Here is a 23,145-nt window from a genome sequence, read left to right as displayed (position 1 = left end):
AAATTACTGGGTCACTCTGACATTCAGTTTTTCAATTTTAGATAAGCATATGGTAAGTAATACAAAATTTGAGAGGAGAGAATCATTTGTGTGGTTAGTGATTTTGCTCTAACTTCAGTTAAATTTTATTGTGAGATTAAGATCATGCCTAGGTATATGATGTGACTGAGTGGAATTTGCCACAAATCTACACTATAATCTTTCTTCAGGAAGTACTTTGAAAATAAAACATAAAAACACATGAATACAACAGTGTATTAAATAAAAAGGTAACTGTTATGTTGCAATCAATGTTAGTAGGAATACTCAGAATTTTAATTCTTTCATTTGGGAAGTTAGATCTTCACTTTGGTTTGCATCAGCCAGGATTTCATTGAGCTATATGTGCTTATTTAATTATGTTGTGTAACAAAGGGCAGAATTCCCCCCCCCCTTTTCTTTTTTAATTTCAGATCCTAGTAGTCATTATTATTTGCTTAGTGTCAATTACATCCTCAACCTTCTTGATCTCCTAAACATGATGACAGTTACTGGCCAAAGCAGCTGTCTTTATTGACAATTTTCACGTCTGAGTACGTGAAGTACTCTTAGACTTCTGTGCCCTGTATAGACACAGAAGAGAAGTTTGGTTTTCATAGATTTGTAAAATCTGTAACTTCCACCAAAGTTACGGGACACTGCAGGTGCTTGGCGTAAAAGAAGCAGTGGTACAAAACAAAGCATCTTAGTGCCGCTATCTTAGCCAAAACTGAGTGTCATTACAGAAGATTAAAGGGGAAAAAATAGGAGAGAAATTGCATGTTCCACGCTGGATCATCAGTAAAGAGCACTTTGAAAACCAAAGTACATTTCAGTGCTTCTAGGACTGAATATAAATTCCAGGTTCATGTTATGAGTTCTGTCATCTAAAATGGCTGTTTGTTTTGGCAGATGTTTGGAAAGGACAATTTTTCCCCCCCAGTTATGCATGTAGATTTAGTGAAATCAACAACTTCTGTTTGAGCTCTGTGCTGTGGGCTGGAACATGAACCCCTGGGAATTTATGAGCTAGCTAATAAACATCCTCCTCTTACTACTCTGGAGCAGCAGTCTTTGAGTTTGCTTACCTGTGAAATGACCAGAAATCAGATTTTTTTTTTTTCTTCTTTCTCTGGTACTGCTGAAAATATATTAGAAAAGACTCCTTTCTGCAACGGTATCCTGATTTTGATCTTTCTTTGTTCAAGTCTCCTCTTTCATTGTCAGTCTTTCTTGTCAGTCACCACAGCATTTTGTCAGCTGATGGCTGATGATTAGGTTATGTCTGCACAACAAGAGAACATGTCCCACAGCTTAATCAAATCAGGGTAGAAATAATCCTTATATTTTATCTAGTATCAAAGAAAAAATTGGTTGAGTGTCAGATAATGCAATTTCCAGTTAATATGCTGATCAATGTTATATTCAATGAAAAGATTACTGGGGGTCCTGTTCAGGGCATAGCAACCAAAGCAAGAGACAGAATGCAGAGAAAATACACATCCACCAAAAAGATATCTTCTCCAGGGAATGAGGCCTGGAGAGGGACAGTTAAGGAACTTGAATTATGTTAACTCTGCTGTGTACTTCAGTAGCTGCCCTATTAAGGGGTTTCTTAATTTGGCTTTACATATTAATTTAGTCTAATGTGTAATTGCAGAAGATTTGTTTGCATGGATTTCCTTTAAATTTAACTTTATATTTGATTTATTTGATAAATACTATATGTACCTGAAATAATTACAATATTCCAGTATGATTATATATTTGATTCATACTCCTGAGTTCCTTACTCTTCTGTAAGGTAATTTTCTTCTTTGTTTATCTTTAATAAAATATATATGGGAAGAACTGGGAACAGTTTCTTCTCCTGATATTCTGATGAGGTCTGTAAGAATTCTGGGACTGTAAGCACAGATCTGCAATGCAACAAACTTGTTTTCTTTATTCTTGGAATAAAGACATAGTATTTAGGACAAGTTAAAAAAAATTGTTTGATCATAATAGGAATGTATAGATTTATATTTTTTATTTATACTCATAATATTTACAGATATGTTTATAATTGTACATTTGTGTATGCACACAAAAACATGCAGCTGAGTAAATATATTTTCTGCAAATTAATGAACACTATTAGTACTGTAAAAACATTGTTATATGGAAGCTAGAAGCCTGAGAAGAAAGAGGATAATGCTGTTGCAGAACATGGAGACTTTCAGGAATCAGTATCTTAGTTTTACTGAATATTTAAATTAGAGATAAAACAGTACAATGTAAAATAAAACAGTATTATCATCATCAAACATCTACTGCTTCAATGAAAACAGTGCTGCACTGGAGGCAGAGAAGCCCTTTGAAAGTCATTTACACTCAATTTGTTTTTAGACTGTTCTTTGACTATGCATAAGCCCAATGTCTGTTTTTGTAGTAGCTAGTGTTTTAATCTAGCTCTGATTATAATTATACTTGCTACAGATTTCACAGCTGGTCATTTTTCTGCTTCCATCAGACTGTAATCTCCTATTCCTTTATGATGCATTAAGACAGAATAACTCTGATTACTGTAAAAATACCTGTAGTTTGAAAATCACAGCTAAAGAATAACACTATAGTACATCATACATGATATAAATCCTACCTTTAGAAATTATTTATAACCAGTATGCTTTATTTTATTGAAATATTTGCGTTCAAAACTCTTCTAAAATAACCTATGGCAATCTTTCTGGTTGGTAATATATATAAGAATTACAGAGTGTTCTTGGAAAGAAAAGTGTTTTTAAGTCAGACCTTTTACCTGGTCAAATTATTTTCATACTGTATTTCTTTGGTACTTGATTTAGACTCTTGTCATGACATTGTGGTTTCAGCTGTGTTAGCATTTTACTTGATCTGCATATGTGGTTTTGGTTTGTAGCATTTCTGCCTTTGAAAACATATATTTTGGCATTTCAAGGAAAAACAAGCCTGAATACGAAGTAAATATTAGAGCTACAGAAGCATGAAATCTTTTTCTTCTAATTATATTCTACTTGAAAATTCCATGGAATTGAATCCGATGTTCCACTGGTTCACCTGCTGATTTAAAAATAAAGCCAAACAAAAGAAATTCAATACTATAAAATCAGAAACTTTGCTAAGAAGAAAGCAAAGTGGAGAAATCTATCTATCTGGACCATGAAAAGATCTGTTGTATTTAGATAAGGTAGTAAAAGGAAATTTTCGAAATAATTGAAGAAAATCTCAGATATATAGCAATGGGGCACCTCTTATGCTTCTGTGTGTATTGCGCTCTACAGATTTGTAAACCTGAACTAGAAGAGAATATGAGCCCTTTGGAGTCAGATCCACCAGTCCCTTCAAAACATAATGTTTAAGATGCGGTTATTCCATGGATTTCTACAGCCTGTGGTGGGAGTTATTTTATGGTTTTGACCAGAAATTCCTTCATGGGTTTGAACTGATTCAAGTACCTGCTGCAATGAACGTTTTCACAGAAACATGAACTTCACCGAAAGTTCATTTTGTTTAATTCAGCATTTTCTAGTGCAATACACTTTTCATCAAAAATACAAATTGGCATTATTATTTCTTCAGTTATTTCAACACAAAAATCACGAGTATTTTTAGTAAATAAAAATTTTAATTTGCTATGAATTATATGGTCATATTACTTAACAACTGGCTGACTACTTACAGATGTTATTCAAAGATAACAGTTAAAAATAGCAGTACAGCAATTTCACATCCTTATTCTGAATTTGCAAAGTCAAAGTATTAGTTTTATAAATGATGTTAACTCTCACCTCTCTTTCTTTACCTAAGTCTAAAAAATCAGATTTCCTTAGCATAATGTTTGTTCTTTTAAGATTTGATTCCAGAAGGTGATGACAGTCTGGTCTTCATCCAGCAAAGCACCCAGCACTCTGAATTCCTGTTGAAGGTTGGGCATGGGGACTTTCTGGTATCCAGACCTTTTTTTTTTTTTTTTTTTTTTTTTTTCCCAGTGCATCTGCCTGCCAATGCTGTTATAAGGTTTGTCCTGAAGAGCTATTTCTAGACTTCCTTGACAAGTTCAACAGGTGTACTTCTACATAAGTACACTCTAAATGGTGCCTCTTTTCCAATTTGTCCAGGCGTGTGCATTTGTACATTTACAGCTACCTACGTACCTACTTTTTTCTCACAAAGATTAGTTTGCACAGGAAAGCCTACTGCAACCTAGTTGGCAGTTGTCAATTATGCTGAAGTTGTATTGTCTTCAAGAGGTTGAAAAGCAAATGTCCCAAAATTTAAGGTCTAAGTATGCACATATTCAAGCATTTAAAAATAAAAAGTGCATTGAATAAATCTTCTCTAAATATTTAGTAGCTTTGTATGGTTGTATTTCAATAGAAATCTTCTAAAAGAGTGTTCATGATATTGGCTCTTGATTTTATCAGAGGCATTTATACCCAGAACCAAATCCTTGTGTAGTAAAACTTACATAGCTTTTTCTGATATCGGTGTGCTAATGCTTGCAACAGTAAAAAATTTGGCCCAACTCATAAAATAGCTTTTCACTCATAAAGGAAATAGGTATCGCTGAATTTCTTCTCGTGCTGGATCGTGAATTGATGCTTACAGATTGCCAGTGAGGGTGTTCAGGATTCAGATCATGATGATACTGGCTACTTTATTGGGAAATTTATCTGTTAAATAAAACTTCTTAATTATTTCAGGATTTCCTTGGAGAAAAACCTATGGGAACAAAATGTGACTGTTTCTTAGAGAATAAGAGATAATGTGTTTTTAATTCTCCTGCATATAAGAACTGCAGTAGCTATCATGCTCATGTCAAGTTTACTGTGGCAAAATCTATTGCTCAGTGACGAGGATTCAGAAACAGCTGGCATATGTAGAAAGATTCAATTTTTCATTAGTTAAACAAAACAAGAAATATTAATAGGTCTGGCAATTATGCTTTGTGGTAAGACTGCGTTCTTCTTGAAAGTTTGCATTTAAAATTACAAAGAGTTCATTAGAATTGCTAAATATAATTATACATATGCTAAATACATAGCTCTCAACTAGTCTGAGCTTAAAAAAAGAAAGAGATTGGGGCCAAATTATATAGCAATTTAACCGATACATGGCTTATTGATGACACCTTATCCTAGAACTAAATTCAAACCAAGATCTCCCCAAGAAGAGAATGCAAGGATAAAGACATTATACTTGAAAAAATTTGAGATTCATACATTAATCACACCTAGTGTATTTTTAGCTTCTTTTTACGATTTTCTCTTGAATAATTTACAGTCTTAAACTGGAACAACATGAAGTTTATGCTTCATTGCTGTGTGTTAAACTATGTCAGCTGCTGGGGTGTTTTGGGGATAAATAAATATTTCCCTATAAGAGTCTGTTAAATTACATTTCTCTCGTTAAAAAACAGGGCATAGAAGAGTGTTTGAGCCATAACCTTTTGATGTCACCAGTTGTACTGCAGAGGTCTTTACTAGCTAAGACAAGCAAGGCATTTAATATAGATAATACAGTTTCCTGAAAAAAATAAAACAGATCATATAGTTGACTATAGTTTTGTTTATATTTAGCATCTCTTAACCTTTTTTTCTTTGCAAAGAGATTATAGCAGTGCTTATAACTTATCTAAGAATTATATCTTGTTTTGATGAGATTTTTTTTTCTCAGTGACTTCAATACAAGTTAAAGATTCTGAAAATTAATAGATAAGTCCTACCTTAATATAGATAATGCTACCATCTTATTGATGAGAAAGGGATTTTTTTTTTGTTAAAGAGACTGTTTCCACACGAAGAATCTTCAAGCCAGCATGAAAGCACTGTCATGTTGGCAAAGTGGTAGGAAACTCTTTTAGCACAGACCACACTGTAGTCCGTTACTTTTATAATAAGATTTTTTAAAGCACTAAGCTGTGGCCTATATTTGCCCTCATTAAAATTTTGAATGGGATTGAACTTGAGCCATAGCTGAACTGTTCCAGAAATATTACATGCATAGCTTCTTGCTTAAAATAGATAAAATGTGGCTTGTTTTGTGTTCCAGAATGTCTCTTTCCCTTTTTATAGGTCATCTGAATTTTAAAATATTTTTATGCAAACAGCATGAGTTGATAGTAATTCTGATGAGCTTTTAAACATATTTTGTAAACTTGATATTCTGCATAAGAACACTTTCTCGTACTCTTGGGAAATTTTGGAAGGTTATTAATATTTAATAGGAACATTCCTACAATTTGTTCCAAATGAGAGAAGCTTCACCGTAGATTTAAACATACAGATTTATCACAAGGAAAAACAGGGGTGAGGAGATCTAATTTCTTGCTAGACTGTTTGGTCTATGGCCTGAGAGGTCTTTTGCAGCAGCAGTTCATACTTTTCTCTTAGAGTTGGAGGGTTATAGAACTCTGCTCCTAAAAAAGCCCCAAACCCCAAATATGCCAAGTTTGGTTTTGTCATGAGGAAAGAGTTATGCTCATAGCTCTCAGTAGCTGAGAGATACTGTTAGCTAATCAGTAGACAAGGATTTGCATAATATTGTGATATGATAACACAGCATTATGCAAATTTGTGCAGTGCAGTGAGGTAACATAGAACTATTATCAAAACGACTGGTCAAACTTTTCTCCATCCAAGGAGCTCATCTCATTCTGAATAATAAGGGCAAGTTAATTAAATATGAATAATGAATATTAATAAAAAAAGCTGTCCTCAAAATGCAGAAGAGGACAAAATGCCAAGGTAGAGATAAAGCTGAACACTTATTACTCATATTTTATGAATAACAAGTTCCAGAGGGAAGTAGTTCATCCCCAAAAAAATGATAGTATGTAATCGAAGTACAGAAATGTGAAGAGAGAGAAGATACAGAGGTATTCTGATATACCTGGAGAATGATCTCTTCTCGTGTGATAATAGCCAGCTTGACTCTCTGAATTTCTATTTTATGCCTGTGTTTTCACACATCTCTACTAAATGAAAGACAAAAAATGAGGGAAGATCAGGAAATGATGTAAAAGCTTGAGCATAGCAAAAGAAGACATATCATAGGGCAAGAAGACTTCTATTTTGGGGCTACCAAGTGCTTTGTGGATGGAAAAACCAGTTTTGAAACTTTGACAAGTTGCAGATAGCTTTAGCAGTCACCAAAGCCAAGTGAGACAAGGACTGTTCAGTGGAGCAGCTCTGCTTCTTATTTTTCTAATAGACTTAAGTCTCATGAATCATTAGGATTGGCTCTGTGGCAATTTATCCAAATCCCACTGTTTGACTACCACTGTTTGTTTAGTCTCAGCGTAACCAAGTACACTCTCAGGATAAGGAGATTTTCTGTTAAGTTTGAAGATTGTTCGTACTGGGTTTGACTGTCAAGTTTCTAAGATTAGAGTTCCATGAAATGTTATTGTAGATTTAACATTTCTTTTTATCTCTTTCACTCAAACCTAGGTTGTTCTGATCCTTTCAGACTTTGCCAGAATCCAATGCCAGATGTGACCATTTTGAAATCTAAAGTCAAACTTTATCCCAATATTATTTTATTTTTAGTAGAAGTTTTGTTCTTAATAGAGCAATTTGGGGCCATATTAAATGCCTTTTGTTGTTTTCATTATGCACTAGAAAAAAAGTTTGTTCTCTAACCATAATGATTAAAAAAAGGAGAAAAGAAGTTGATGTTTTTGTACAATTACAGGACACTGGGAGCAAGAGCTTTAAAAATAAAATATGACAAGACAACATAAAATCCCATGTTTTTTCAGTACTACTTCCCATATGGTTATATCTGCCTGTAGATTATGGTTCCTTAAAATAGCTTTACTGGTTTCTTTTGTGTGTAACAGTTTTTTAACAGGATGACTCTCCATTGCCTCATTTTTTCAGAAAAGTATGAAGAAATTGGTACAGTCTGTTCAAGTTAAAAGTAATTAAAAATAATGCAAACAAAAAACTGATTTTTCTCTAGCTGCAGTTACAAGCTGGTCTGCAATATTAATTTGTGTTTAAATTTTACTCAGAAAAAAGTACTTGACATTATTACATTAAGTAAAAATTAGAATACTTCATAAATTCATGATTTCCACTATTTATTCTTGGAGCTGTACTTACTGTTTGATTCTGTAATACTTCTCATTAAATAAAACAAAAAAATCTCTTGAAAGGAAAACCTGAACCTTTTCAGAAAGAGGAATCCTTAAGATCTAACATGAACCTTGTTTAAATTTAAAGTGGTACTTTAATCAAAATATTCAGTGTTACTTTTGAGGAGAATGACAGGTCCCACTGATCTGACAAATGTTTCACAAAGTATGTTCAAAAATGGGGAAAATGGACCGGAAGAACTGGTCCTAATCTCCTCCAGAACAGGACAGGCCAAAAGTGAATATAGGATGGGGAGAAAGCTGCTGCATCTGTCAAGGGAAGGGAGAGACACTCGGAGAGTGTCAGAGGGGCTCAGAACTCAGATCCGGAATCGACGGCACCTGAGATCAAGCTGGCGAGGAGGTGGTGGTACCATGCCTCTTCTAAGCTTTATGATTTAGGAAGAAGCAGTAGTTTACAGAGATGAAAGCTTTATGTGAGTCTTAAAAATAAAGAAGATATCCTCAAGAGAAAGAAAGGAAAAATATGGAAAACTTAAAGGGAAATGAAATTCAGGCAGAATCAAGAGCTTCATGAACGGAATGAGAAGAAGCAAATTTGGCAGTGGAGTACTTTTACAACCCCAGCTTTGTCTTTCTGAGCGCCGTACTGCCCTTGTAGGGCAAGCTCTGCCCATGTTCTGCCTACCAGGACAGCCCTCCCAGGACCATATTGCTAGTTGTGTTTGGAGTAATGCCTCCCCCTTCAGCTCTGGCCCCAACTATTTCCAGTTGGCCCTGCCAGTATGATGAATGAACTGTCAGCTGTGATTTTGAGGTGAGTTCTGAGGACTGGTATGCAGTTCTAGCAGATATGTGCTATCAAGCTGAGTAGCTGGCTTTTTAAGTTCCAAATGTTGTTTTAGCACACATGTAGATACGTATGCATGCAGATTCACACACGTGTGTGGTGTGTGCACACACGCACACACGCACAGGACAAAATCTAGGGAAATCAAAGCTATTAGAAGTCTGGAAAGAGCTGCCAGTAGGAGACGGGTGCCTCAAAATATATTCTGTTGCATCTTTTGTGTGTACTTTTATTTAAGAAACTGTTTTGAACTGTGTTTTCAGTTGCTTGATAGATCGTATATCTGTGTTTCTACATGCCTAACACCTAGTTGCCTTGTGGCTTGACGAGGCTACTTGTTGAGGAACGGTGTTTCCCAGGTACTCTGCTCCTGGCACCTCTCCTCCTTTTCCTCTTTCTTTGTGTTCCACTCAGTTGCTCCTACAGTAAACCAGCCGATGCTCGTTCTGAGTATCTAGCAGAGGCTTCAAATACATTTGCCACTGTCCACCTACCCGCCTCAGAAGAGTTTCTGCGGTGATTGTCCCTTGCCCTTCCCTGAACTTACTGGGTTTTGTTTGTCATGCTTTTCTTTTTATCCTTTCTTTCTTGGGATCCTGGAGATCTCTGAGGAATGATCAGATCTGTGTCTTTCATGCCGCTCTGAAAAAAGCCAGTTTAGATTTTCATTCATTTACTGCCTCAAGTTCTTTTCTATATCAGTAGGAGAAATTAAAGAAACATACTATCTCTTTGATGGAGTATATAAATAGCCTTTGAGCAGCAACAACAGAAGGGAAATACAAATCTTACAAAGGAGATGCAGTTCTTGAATGCTGTGCCAATTCAGGTTAAGTTAACAGAAAATTTTGACCTGTAAAGTGACAAGTCACCCAATTCAGTTTTCTAATTTTATCTTTCTGTTTGCCTCTCTTAAAATGTGGTGGATGTGCAGCGGAGATATAAACGGCATCCAAGAAATCCTCCTCCCCTGCTGCCAGTTTCCTGGCACAAAACACAAGCTGTGTTGTGATATGAGTAAAACTTATCATGTGGGAAATGAACCTAAAATGACATTTTTATGTTTAGCTTGCAGGGGAGAAATATAGAGGCACAGAGTCACTCAAGTGTGCTACAAAATCAGTTTATGTTTTGCAGACTGAATTACTTAAAGACACTCTCATTAAAAGTTCTTGCTTCTAAATGCTGGTTGCTTTCACCTTCAAAACTGTCTGTATTAATAATGAGCAACTCTACTTGGAAGTTATTTACATAAAGTATTGTTCATGTCCATGGTGCAGTGCTAGGCGAGGGTGGGAGGGAGAGCACACACACTCAGCAAATGAATTTAACAAGGGCCCAATGTAGTGCATTGCTCAAAAATGTTGGTAGAGTCTAAGAAATTTGAGCTACTATAGCGCATTCTAGGTGAAGTCTAGCTCAGTAGGACTTGGCAGCAAGGGGGATTTACTTCTGCTTAGTTAACTCAGCCAAATGTACATTGTAATTCTAAATAATGATGTTTTGAAGATGTGGTCAGTACTTTGGTTTCTCTGTTTTGTATTTAAAGATTTTCCAGTCCCATAAACTCCAAACTTCATGTGGAATACAGGTTCTTCTAGGCATCAGCTATCCTACTATTCCTAAATATTTCTGCTTGCCTAGATGGCTTTTACTTTATAATAACTCTCCATTTCCCTGGGAGCATTATTGTCAGCAACTAGTACATTCCCCATATACTGAGGCCTTCAATGGTATGACAGTTATATAATACAATGAAAATCTGTAGAAATTTTCCCATAACATTATTCAAGTGTGGTTTCAAGATAGAGATGCATGATGAAAATCTAGTTTATGTGCTTACTGTAAAAATAGCTAATGCATCTTTCCTTTAAGCTTTATTGTAATATCAGATTCACAACTTTCAGACTAACTCAAATGAACAGGCAAGGTAATCTAAAATTATCTAGCTAACGTTAATCTGATGTGTATATGAGGAAGGACTGTTGGACAAGTATTTACCAGGCTGCAATCTTTACCCTATTGCAGAAACAAGTATTTCACACTCGGTCTATGTCTCTACCATTCTTCTCTGCTACCTACACATATGCATGCCCTATTCAAGATCCTTATTGATGGGAATGCTTTAGTGGTTCTTTTGGCTATAAAATTTCTGGCAAAAAACAATGATTATTTTAATAGGCAATGGTACATATCAGGGTGTGGAGCATGAGAATGACTGAAAATACATTACTTCTATTGTTTTGTTCAAGATATATAAAATACCCCTTTTTGTCTTTCTTACATTGAACTTTTGCTTTTCATAAAGAATTCCCTCACTGTCCTTCATTCCCTGCTGTTTTTCCACTCCACTTCTTTGATGAACAGTTGTCCTTATCAGACATTGCCTACATGAATGAATAGCCCCCTAGACAATATATGCATCTTGTTTTCTGCCCTTCAGAGATGGAAACAAACTGCCAGTGAATATTAGGTCCAATTTATTCTTCCTCAGACTTTTTTTATTTAGTTTCCCTTAAAAATAGACACCAGTGTATAATACAGACATCATGTTTCATAACTTAAACCTAAAAAGATGATCATCAGATCAATTCCATGATCTCACTAAAATGCCTATGATAAAACAGCAGCAGCCAGTAATCATAGCTGAATTGGACAAGTTTTTATTCAAGTATATGTTGAAGCCAGTACCTAAGGAAAAAATCAAAGAGAATTAAAGATATAAATATGATGAAATATAGAAATTAGTTCTTTTCTGCTCAATCCTACCATAAAAATAAAACCTAATAAAAAGAGAAAAAAGCCACTTGCACCGTTGAAGTATCAGTTCAAATAAACGAAATCACAATAATAAAATATAATGTTTAATATTTAAAAATTTAATGTTTCTAGTATGCTAATTCTGCTGACAAATGAAGATATTTGAAATCCTTAAAAGTACTGCAGATGAAGCCCTCTTTGAGGTGTTTATGAGTATAATAATAGGCAGTATACAAAGGAGATGCTTATGAATGCAGAGAATACAAAATTTTTAACAGTCTTTATTACTGATTTTTGGGCTCATTTATTAAACAATCTTAAGCCCTCTACTGCAGAACTCTACATTACACCTGTTTAAATTTTTATTACTTCATTACTGCAAGTGAATTGAAAATAATACCAATAGCAACCTGATTACAGACATTTGAAACTAAAAAAATTACACTTTATTTGTGGTCATCTATTTATGCCATATGCTGAAATACCACTCTAGAAAATCTCTTTTTTTTAACATGACATTAACGTAGCATTAGATACAGGCACTTACTATAAACCTTCATTAAAAACAACCTCAAATACCTCCTTCTTTCTTTGACTAACCCAAACTGAATACTGAGGTCCAGAAGAGCATCTCCTAGCTCCACAATCTGTCAGCATTTGGATTTTCATCTGCAGCTGGGTTTCCCTTTATGTAAAAATATTTAAGAACTTCTATCTTGATTCTTTTTCCTTTAAATTCATTTTTGTTCTCTGTAATCAAAAATGCCTAAGCCTACACTAGCTCTCTTAAGCACTGCACAGAAATTTATTGGTGTCTTGGGTAGGAAGTGGTTTGCGGCTAGGGCTTTTCACTCTTATCTGCAGGCAGGCTTCAGCAGAAATCACCTGCAGCAAAATAATATTTGCTTCAGTAGCAATGAGCTCATGCTTATCATACTGACATAATTCCAGCCATACGTGTCTCTAGTTGACAAATGGAGAAGTAACGGCAAAATATGTTTGAAAGCCATGTCTGTTCTGTACAGTAAGGCTGAGTGCTTGCTATAGGCCATTTTTTCCTTCTCTCTTCCAACTCTTTTTCCTAATAGCAAGTGAAAGAGATGAAGCCATCAAAGCATGTGAGAGTAAAACTTATTGTGTAAAAGAAATGCAAAGAAGTGGTTTTAAATAATAGCAGATGATATTCCTTCTGCTAATAAATGGTTTTACTTGACATTTCCATGGTACTTTCCACTGACCTACTCAGAAAGAACTGACCTCTGAGCACTAGAACATGCCTAGGTCAGCTCAGTCATCAAGTTTTGTTAATGCAAGCTCCAGACCATGGTTGAACCCAGCTCAGAGTACAGACAGAAGTGCAGGTCTGTCTGGCCTTTCCATACAATCATATACTAACATCCTGTGAAACCTACTAGGCTCTAACTTTCATATTAGCTTTCAGTCTTAGATCTCTGAAACTACATTAAGGCAATAGCAGCTGTAATCCACAATAAACTGAATCCATATATTTTACCTAAGAACTTGTTTGTTTTTGGTAACTATCTTGGTTATGTTTCTCAGTCTATAAATGCTTTCTGATACATGTAAAATCTACCTTTTTTACTTTATGTTTACAAGATGAACATATGTAAAGAAGAAATCTCATTTAATCTATTTTTCTTGTATTCACAAGACAATATCATAGGCACCATTTGAGAAAACCATCCAAATAGTGTCTGTTAGTGGTTATTTTTTTTCTCTCTAGGAAGACAAATTAAATAAGTTTGTCCATATTTTAAAGTAAGCTATTTTTTATCCACTCACAAAAATCTGAAATAACAAAAGTAACTTTCAATATCTGTTAAAATCAAATTTGCATGGATGATCTATTAGATAGTTACCGGATTTCACTGAGATGTTATGTTTCATCTATTAATGTTTTTATGGTTTAAAATCTTAAATAGGTAAACTGAAACTGAAAATAAGTTATGTATTTCCTATATTTGAGGTATTGTTAGTGTCTCACAAGCTTACTAGAGATAGTGGTGGTTTATGCTAGACATTGTATATAAATGTAGTAATAGAGAGTCCCTGCTCTGAAGATTTTATAATGGAAATAAATAAAGTAAGCAGTAGAAGAAAGTCTTACATTTCTCAGTTAAAGGCATAAAGGTACAGAGAATGTGAGGGAGAAAACTGGTTTGAGGTAAGGGCCAGCTAGCAAACTCTCTTGGTGTCAGGTACCATCCTTATTTTAAAGACCACTGCACCCCAAATGCTATTTTTATTTTGTCAGCCCAAATCTCTATTGGCAGCAAAGTTGACATAATCACCAATAGTTTACAGTCACAAGAACAGGATGATGAGACATAACTTTTTTTTGATCAGGATATTCCTGAACTTCATGAATTGTCCTGATCTTACAGTGAAGGTCTTAAGGATGCTATTTTATCCTAGCTTTTTACCTGGAATTTGGAAATGGGATTTTACCTGTCCCCACTCTCAAACTGGGAAGGTCCAAGGCAGGAAGAGGAGACAAGATTCTCATGTTGTCATTGTGTAACATGACTCAAAGCATGACACCTGTCATATCACCGGATGTAGGGCCATGCCTTCCTGCTTCTCTCCACTCCCACCACATGACAGTGGACATGTCCTTTGTATTACGAGCCAAAGCAGATTTGATAGACTCACAGAATCAGTAAGGTTGGAAGGGACCTCTGGAGATCATCTAGTCCAACCTCCCCAATCAGCAGGGTCACCTAGAGCATGTTAAACAGGGTTGCATCTAGGCGGGCCTTGAGTATCTCCAGAGAAGGAGACTCCACAACCTCTCTGGGCAACCTGCCCCAGTGCTCCGTCACTCTCACAGGGAAGAAATTCCCCCTCACGTTCAGGCGGAACTGCCTGTGCTTCAATTTCTGCCCATTGCCTCTTGTCCTGTCACACGGGACAACTGAAAAGAGTTTGTCCCTGTCCCCTTGACACCCTCCCTTCAGGTACTTGTACACATTGATAAGATCCCCCCTCAGTCTTCTCTTCCCCAGGCTGAACAGGCCCAGCTCTTGCAGCCAGCAGCCATTCCTCGTAGGGCAGGTGCTCCAGCCCTCTGATCATCCTCATAGCCCTACGCTGGACTCTCTCCAGTAGCTCCGTGTCTCTCTTGTACTGGGGAGCCCAGAACTGGACACAGTACTTGAGATGAGACCTCCCCAGGGCTGAGTAGAGGGGCAGGATCACCTCACTCGACCTGCTGGCAACACTCTTCCTAATGCACCCCAGGAGACCATTGGCCTTCTTGGCCACAAGGGCACATTGCTGGCTCATGGTCAACTTGTCATCCACCAGCACTCCCAGGTCGTTTTCCTCCCCCTCTTGGATTGCCGAGCTGTGCAATGATGACTGTCAGAGTTTTCTTCTGACTTTTAAGAAAAAATCTTTATTTATTTGTAACCAGAAAAAAATGTTTGTTATTGTTTCAGGACACAGCAGGTCAGGAGAGATATAGAACAATTACGACGGCCTATTACCGAGGTGCAATGGGGTTCATTTTAATGTATGACATCACGAATGAAGAATCCTTCAATGCTGTGCAGGACTGGTAAGTTAGATTTGGAATTCATTTTAAATACCATACAGAATATATGATATCACTCACTTGCTGTGACAGTGTAAATTATTTTGGAAAATTTATTTCCAAATAGATTGTCTAAGCAAATGCTAGCAAATTGCCTAGCTCAAATGCTAGTTTGCTTGTTTTCTGAGAAAAGGCAATACATTAAAATGTGTTGCATATAATTCATCACAAGCATTGTGTTTCCCATGGTTTCAGTCAATAAGGGTTATTTATACCACAATCCAGGAATCTCCTAATATGGAGAGTGACTACAAAGATAACAGAAGGATTTTCCATAGTTTGAAAGTTCACAGAAAAAATGAGATACCTTTTGGGGGGAGTTTCTTTTGATTTACTTTTTCATCATATTGCTTTTAATCTTATCTGGCTAGGCGTTATTGTTTCAGTCTTGTGCCTCAAGTGTAAAGGTGATGAGTAGACTTCATCATAGTAGCAGAACCCAAAATTACTGGTAGTTATGTTGCAATATATCTTGTGACTGTCAAGATAGCTGCATAAGTGTGTCATTCAAATCAGACATGGGAGATCAGGACCTAAATAGGTCAAAGCTTTTTTAAATAAAGATGACCCAAAAGGAAAACTACAGTTAATCTCAGTGCTATCATCTTGCCTTTTATGAGTTATGTTAGTATCTGATAATTTCCTAGCAGTACACTGAGTGATGTGAATACCGTTTGTCTTGTGTGCTCCGTATGCTCTCTTGCAATCCGTTCCCATGGAAGAATTGTGTTTGAAAGAGGATTGTGTTTGGAAGTTGGTATTTTAGGGGACAATTTTTTATTTTAATTTATACAGTAGCGTGTGCTTTTTTCAGGGCAGGCAAGGTCAGAACCATGGTTTACACTTGAAGTAAAAGACAGTGATGTTGTGATAGTTCTTTGTTTCTAAAGGTAATTGCTGCCCAAACTCAGACTCCCCAAGAAAAAGCTCTCTTTCTTTTACACTCTTCTACTTATTCTTATGGTAGGTGTTCCACTGAACCCACAGAGCAGCTTCCTTCTCTTCATCTAAAGGGTTTTTTTGATCTAGATATGCTGAGCCTGGTCATTCAGCACTTCTGAAAATAAGAATTTTGAACATGAATTTGATTTTGTTGTAGAAGAAATAGACTGGAACTTGGGTTGCCTAGCACTGCCTGCTTAAATGTTAGGGATGTGCTTATACATGCTCCACCAATGGAAAGGGACAACTCCAGAGTGTCTCCTCCACACCTATCTGAGACACCTGTGTGACTCTGCAGTGAATTGCTCTTATAAAGCATTCATCTTTTTCCATCTACTAGAGAATCAATAAGCTTAAATGATTAGTGTAGACCAGACATCTAGCTTTTGGACAACTGAATTTATCTGAGAGGAGTCTCTGCTTAGTACACAAAATGGAAGACAAGTTTGCTAACTGTAACTTGTTATACCAAGGAGATTATCTGCCCATCTTACACAAGCAGGAGGTAACGTGCTGAAAGATTGCTGTTAAACAGTTGAGAGTGCAGCTCTGTTCAACAGCATTAGACAGAATCTCCTGCCTAACAGCAGATAGTGGAAAATGTTATTCATGGATGCTAGAGTGTGAAAGTTTAGCATAACTAGGGAGTCAAGCAGCACCCCCAGCCTCCCAGGTGACCCAGCAATGGTGTCTGCAGCACCAGCCTGCCAGCTGAAGCTCTCTTTTGCTTTGGCTCTGCTGTCTTTTGCCCATGGGCTGATTCCATTCAAGCACTGGGTTAAATGGGCAATAATGGCTGCCTAGGGACAGCTATAATCTCTTTGCCCCACTCCTGGGCAAAATATATAGCATATCATGAATAATCCGGCTTCTCCTGATACAAAGGTCTCTTTATAGCAAGTGTAAATATGAGTGCTTATTATTAATTTCCCCACTTGTTTGCTTTGCAGCTTCCTGAATCTGGTGTGGTTGTCACTCTTTCTCGATGATAAAAAATAACTAGGCTTCATAATAAGAAAAAAAATGGTGTAAAATGAAACCAAAAAATAGTTAAAGCTCTGGAACAGGTTTTTAAATAGGTTTGTGAAATATGATTTTTCCATCATTTTTCACTAATAGCTGTACAAATAGTTGGCAGTATTGTAGACATTTGGTGGACTTGGGGGATTGCATGATTATATGCCTAGAGCTACTGATCAGTGATCTGCATGATGAAAGGGGTGACAGATAAGCAGAGTGCCTCACTTGTCAAGATGAGACAGGGATTTGATTTTATTTTCATTTATGTTTTCATGAACCCAGTTGCTGCCCTGCCCCTTCATCTCTATTTTATTCCTCACATGTCACAGCTGATAGTTAATTTTGATTAGCCCATGTTCCAGTTTTGGTAGTAATCACAAAACTACAGTTTACTTCTGAGTATGAGAGAAGTTAAAGAAAATTCCCAATAACAAATGCCACAGAAGACTAAGTATGTCTGTGTGTTTGTCTGTCTATGTGTTTGTGAAAGATATGCAAGATGGGAACGGGGGAGCAAGAGCTGTTAAGGCTTTCCAGCTTGAAATGCTTTTCATTTTGATAAATATGTCTCTGAAGGCAGCAGTGCCATTTCGTTCCTGTGCGCTGTGGGCCAAATTCACATGCAAATCTCATCAATCTCAAGGCTTGATTTAGAAATGACAGTACAGTCAAGGTAATGAATCTACAAGTGCCTTTTAGATTTGGATAAGGGATTTCAGTTTAAAATGTATGTTGGGATGATTCTTTAAAAGCAATTTGTTCAAAGCTCTGGTACTCACACTGAAAGGCATTTTTTCATTTGAATGAAAGTGCTATTTTAAAATGAAGTCTGAAACTTCTCTTTTCTGACAACAGATGGATAATCTTATTTCCAAATATGCAGTGCCTAGGTCAGCATGAATCTATTCAGCTGTGAGAGATGCTATATCTAATGTGACTGTTAACATTTTACATACAAAAAATCAGTTCAGTATTTGTATTTTCATTTAAAGCTATTACTACTGGTATATGAAACAATATAGTAGCCACACATTCTCCAACCTGAAAGACTGGGAAAGTGTTTGGTTTGAGTTTGCCTAAATGACTTGGAGGCACAATAAATTTCAGCTGGACAACAGATGCTTCAAGAAACATTCATATCACATCTTCTTCTCTAAGTAAAACCAAACAGAGGTACTTGGAGATTATAAACAACAGTAATAACAAAAGTTGTAACCTATGTAGAGATCTTCTTTGAGATTCAGAAACTTTTTATGTGAGAGATCGGGAGTTACTATCTTCTAATAATTCTTATGTATTATGTACGCCTGCTGATTTATTGCCTTCAGTCTCTTCCAGAAGATCATGCAAAGAATAAACTGCCAGGGCAGTGTACCATAACTGCTCGGTCATTTCAGAATTGCTGCTTTCTAGGGACTGTCCCTTACCTTATCTGTGTTCTCCATGTAGCTACGTTCTCTGTATAGTTTTACATATTCTAAAACAGATACTGGCTAAATGAGCCTAGTTTGCCAGCCAGTTTAGATTGTCCTATATAACTGATTGATCATTAATAATTTTTATCATTTAGACCTTTTTGCATCATATATAGACTTTATCAGCTATTGTTCTAAATCTTTGTTAAAGACATTGATAAACTGATTGAAGTGTATTTTTCCAAGAACATAGAGACCAGTATGTATCTGTGTGTTAATTTTAGGGAGTATTACTAGTCTTCTAACTAGTTCTGAAGAAGATGAATCAGTCACCCACTTGTATCACTGCTAGTATTCTGCTAGCGTTCTTCTCTAATCAGACTGTATTTTTAAGTATATATTTTCAGTTCTTTAGAGAGTGCTAAACTAAAATGAAAACAATAAAGTAACGGAGGCAAAGTATTTTCCTGCTTTAGATTTCAGAAGCATTTTGAATCTGAATTATGTAGTAATAGTTTTTGAGGTTTTTGCGAAATATTCAGAGTAGTTCATGCCCCAAGATGGAAGAAACACTCAGTTCCTGCATAGCCTTTTTTCATGATGGAAATGAGTTTGAGTGTATTATTTACAATATTGAACTATCAGATTAATAATATCAAGTTGACAAAATGTGGAAGGAAATGTCTTTCTCTGGTAGGAAGGATTATTATTAAGAGTAAACATATGATTCAGAGAGAAGGTGTTTTTTTCCACTGGGCTTTGACTTGTTCCACTGGCAGCTGGCTAGATGTGCAACCTGTGTTCTGTCCCTTTCCCCAGACAGCCTAAGCAAGCAGTACTGCTGGCTAGGAAGCAGTGCTAAGTCAGTCTCAGAATGCATTTCCTTTAAAGAAAATACCAGTGGCAGTAGTCACAGCACTGAACAATATTCTCCTTTATAGTTACAGATTTTCAGAAATTCTCAGGGACCAACAGTTTCTGCTTTTATTCAGTAAGAGTGGGTGCGTGCTGAAAACTGGCTGCTAGTGGAAACAGCAAAGCAAACGTACTTTGACTCAGCAGATCTGATGGAGCTTCAGATTTTGAAGCTGCCTTTTGCAGGATGTTATTCCCTTCAGAAGTGCAGCTAACTGGGCAAGCGCAAGGTGTCAAACTCGCAGGGCTTTGGGGCATAGTAGTCATGCTGCCTGAAAGGATGCAGATTTTTAGGAATGGATTTATTCCTATGAATAGGAACCTGCTGGTGTTCATCTAGTCCTGCCTGGCCAAGGACTAGAGCCTGAATTAGAAACAGGGAATAACCAAATCATGCCATTTAGCTGAGTTCTTTATACAGCATCCACAAGTGTCAAGTAATTAGTTTAGTGGAATTTGGTTTCCTTTAACACATTCCTTCTTGTTAAATCTGAGTTGGAAATCCGTGAATGTTGGGAATGGTTCCATGCCACTTCAATGCACATTTTACAAGTTCAGTTAAAATGTCACAGTGGTTGCATTCATTCCACCTATAGCATATCCCTCTTTTAGACTTTTTTTTTTTTTTTTTTTTTTTTTTGTCATTATGTTTCAGTTTCAGGGTTTTATGTTTCCCTTCCTTGTAACTGTTCAGGCTGCGTAAAGTGTTAGCTTTGTGGAAGTGGATCCTTATGACAGAGAGGAGAAGGTGAAGGCTTTATTCTGTCTTTGCAAATGCTCTCAGATCTGACTACTGATTTCTATAGAAGTGCCAGGATAATAACTGTTCCTGAGTTGAAGTTAAAGCTGTTTTTTATAAATGCTACTCTTCTAGACTTCTACTGATTGGTTTGGAGGAGGGAGAGTTTTTCATACCCATGATATTTTTCATGCAGTGTCCCCAGCTGAGTCAGAAACAGCAGGAGTAAAAAATAAAATATGTTCTAAAAGACTCCAGTTTTATGTTCAAGGTTGAAATCTAGCTGGCTTGACATGAACACAGGAACAGGTTGCCCAGAGAGGTTGTGGAGTCTCCTTCTTTGGAGCTATCCCGTGCAATGTGCTCTAGGTGACCCTGCTTGAGCAGGGGGGTTGGACTAGATGATCTCCAGAGGTCCCTTCCAACCTCAACCATTCTCGTTTTCTGTGATTCTGTGGTCCAGAATCTAGACAGGGACAAGAGCACACTGTGTAGTGTGTTTTACACTCACTTGTAAGTTGCTTCTCTGTACATGAGAATGTTGTCCAAACCTCACGTGCTTGTCTGGCAATATCATTATAACTATATGGTGACCAGATAACGTCTGAAAGCACTGTTGTGGGGTGCTGGCTTCCTAGGTTGTGCAGGAATTCAAAATTGAAGAATTCCACATTGCTGAAGTCAGAGATTCAGGGATGCCTCCTCAAGAGACACACAAGGTTGAAGGAGCCTGAAAGGCTCAGAATTATTAAAGTTGTCAGAAGATCTCTGCTTTCTTGAGTCTGTCAAGGTGTGTAGAACTGGTTTGTCCTGCTTTCTGTCCGAGGTTTAAGGATTGATGAGCACAGCACCCTGGGAAGAACCCCCATACTCTTTAGAAAATAAAGTTTTTCTTAAAACTGATGAGATGGACAATTTTAATGCCCCTGTTTTAAAGGACTATGGCTACATCTCTTCCTAAGGAAAGAAGTTCAGAGGGTCTTCTATGGAAAATGTTTCTTTCTTTTTTCTCTCTTCCTTTTTTTGTCTGGCATCATTTAAATGGATCCCCGTCTTCTATCTGCTCATGGTCATCAGTTTTGGGAAGGGGTCATCTGGCAGAAGATAGATAAGATTCCTATTTTATGAAGGAAACAGAAGCTGAGGACAAAAGCAGGTGAATTCTGGTGTTAGAGCTCTCCTGTGTTGCACCTGCTTGTGTGTTTTCACAGGAACTTGGTGCATAATTTAGTACTAAGCAATATTTGTGGAATACGAAAATTATCTGAATTTCAAATTCATGCCAACAGAATTAAATTCTGTTTCATCTGTGCCCATAATTCATGAGAGATGGTTATTGGGAACTGAGTCTTGGCAAAGGCAATAGAAATGAGAACATTGTCGTCATGTGGGACCAGAGTAGATTTTGAGCTGTGCAATGAGTTTATTATTATGAGTGTAGCTACTAAAACAATTTCTAAAAATTGATTTTTTTTGTAGTATATATGACTTGAATTAAATTTTTTAAGGCATCATTGGAGAAAGTTTTAAAACGGCCCTTTAGATGAGTGACTATGCTACTATCATCACAAGATAATATTTTGAATTAAAACTCAAAAAATATGAACATTCAGTGCAAGATGGCATTTGACAGCTGGATTTACTGAATATGCCAATACCAGTAGTCATTCTGGACAGCATTCTGGGAAAAAAAATACTCAATTTCTTTAAACAATTAGCTTTTTCTTTTCCATTTCACACTTCAAGTGAACTAGAAGATAAGAAGCTGAGGCTGCTACACTCTGGATTTTTTGTGTTTTGCCCTGCTTCTGTTTTAATAAAATATATACTGACACTTTTTGAATTGTCATTAAGAGAAAGAATAAAATTAGAAAATACACTAGCATGTTAGTGGAGGAATGTAAAAAGTCCTCAAAGCAAATTTAGCCCATTAAGTTAATGTCTGTACTGTTACATGCACTTTAAAGGGCATATGTTCTAAAGGATACATTCTTTTCACTTCTGACTCTCAATTTTCAGTCTAATATTTATGCTTGGTCCATACTTGAACTACTGACAAGCTATTTTTCTTTTACCTCTCAATATTGAGCTTGGTTCTATCATTTAGGAAAAATCCATTATTTGTTGTGTATCAGCAAACAGATCTGGAAAGCACTTCTAGGCAAATTTAACCTCCATCTCCCTTTGCCGAAATGTATGACCCGACATGCAGCACAATTTGTGCAGTCCTGCAGCTGACGCAAGCCGTACTTCCCATTGCCCGTCTGTGCCCTGAGCAGTTCTGTCCTGTGGGGCTCTGTCCGGACACGAGCTGCATCATGTCCACCAGCAATCCACATGCAACCTGCGAGTCTGCCCTGCAGCTGACAGCAACCTCCCAAGAGCAGTGCAGCCGCAGAGCCGTTTGAAAGAATATTCTGATGGAGCGCTCTGATATCAAGCATATTAACTGGGCCTTGATACAGACAAAAGGATTTAAGCCGACGCCTTGGTTATTTGACATAGTTATGTTTTTCAGCCAAGCAGGTGTTAATAATTTGCACATTGGTAGATAGTTCCATGTCATTCTCCTACTTAAACCAAAAGAATAAAACACTAATAGTGATTAAGTGGTATCTTGCAAAAAGAAGAGGGTGAACTTTAAACCAAAATTTGGTTTATTTTTTCATTTGTGTCTTTCTTTTGCACAATAGATATTAAACATAAGGAGATTGGTATTACATAGGAAGTTTGTCTTTTATAATTTAA

At 36.7% G+C, this 23,145-nt stretch overlaps 1 protein-coding gene across 1 annotated transcript in view; it reads left to right on the top strand.

The window, feature by feature from the left end:
- Window positions 1-23,145, top strand: part of RAB3C (RAB3C, member RAS oncogene family) — a 125,647-nt gene that overhangs the window by 48,530 nt on the left and 53,972 nt on the right. Inside the window, exon 3 of the mRNA XM_062599784.1 lies at window positions 15,212-15,330. Coding sequence (XP_062455768.1) covers window positions 15,212-15,330 — 119 coding nt within the window. The remainder of the gene's footprint in view (window positions 1-15,211; window positions 15,331-23,145) is intronic.

Source organism: Rhea pennata, chromosome Z (genome assembly GCF_028389875.1).
Source record: "Rhea pennata isolate bPtePen1 chromosome Z, bPtePen1.pri, whole genome shotgun sequence".
NCBI classification, from domain to species: Eukaryota; Metazoa; Chordata; class Aves; order Rheiformes; family Rheidae; genus Rhea; species Rhea pennata.
The sequence above is the reverse complement of the archived record's forward strand: the minus strand, read 5'-3'. Positions and strand labels throughout refer to the sequence as shown.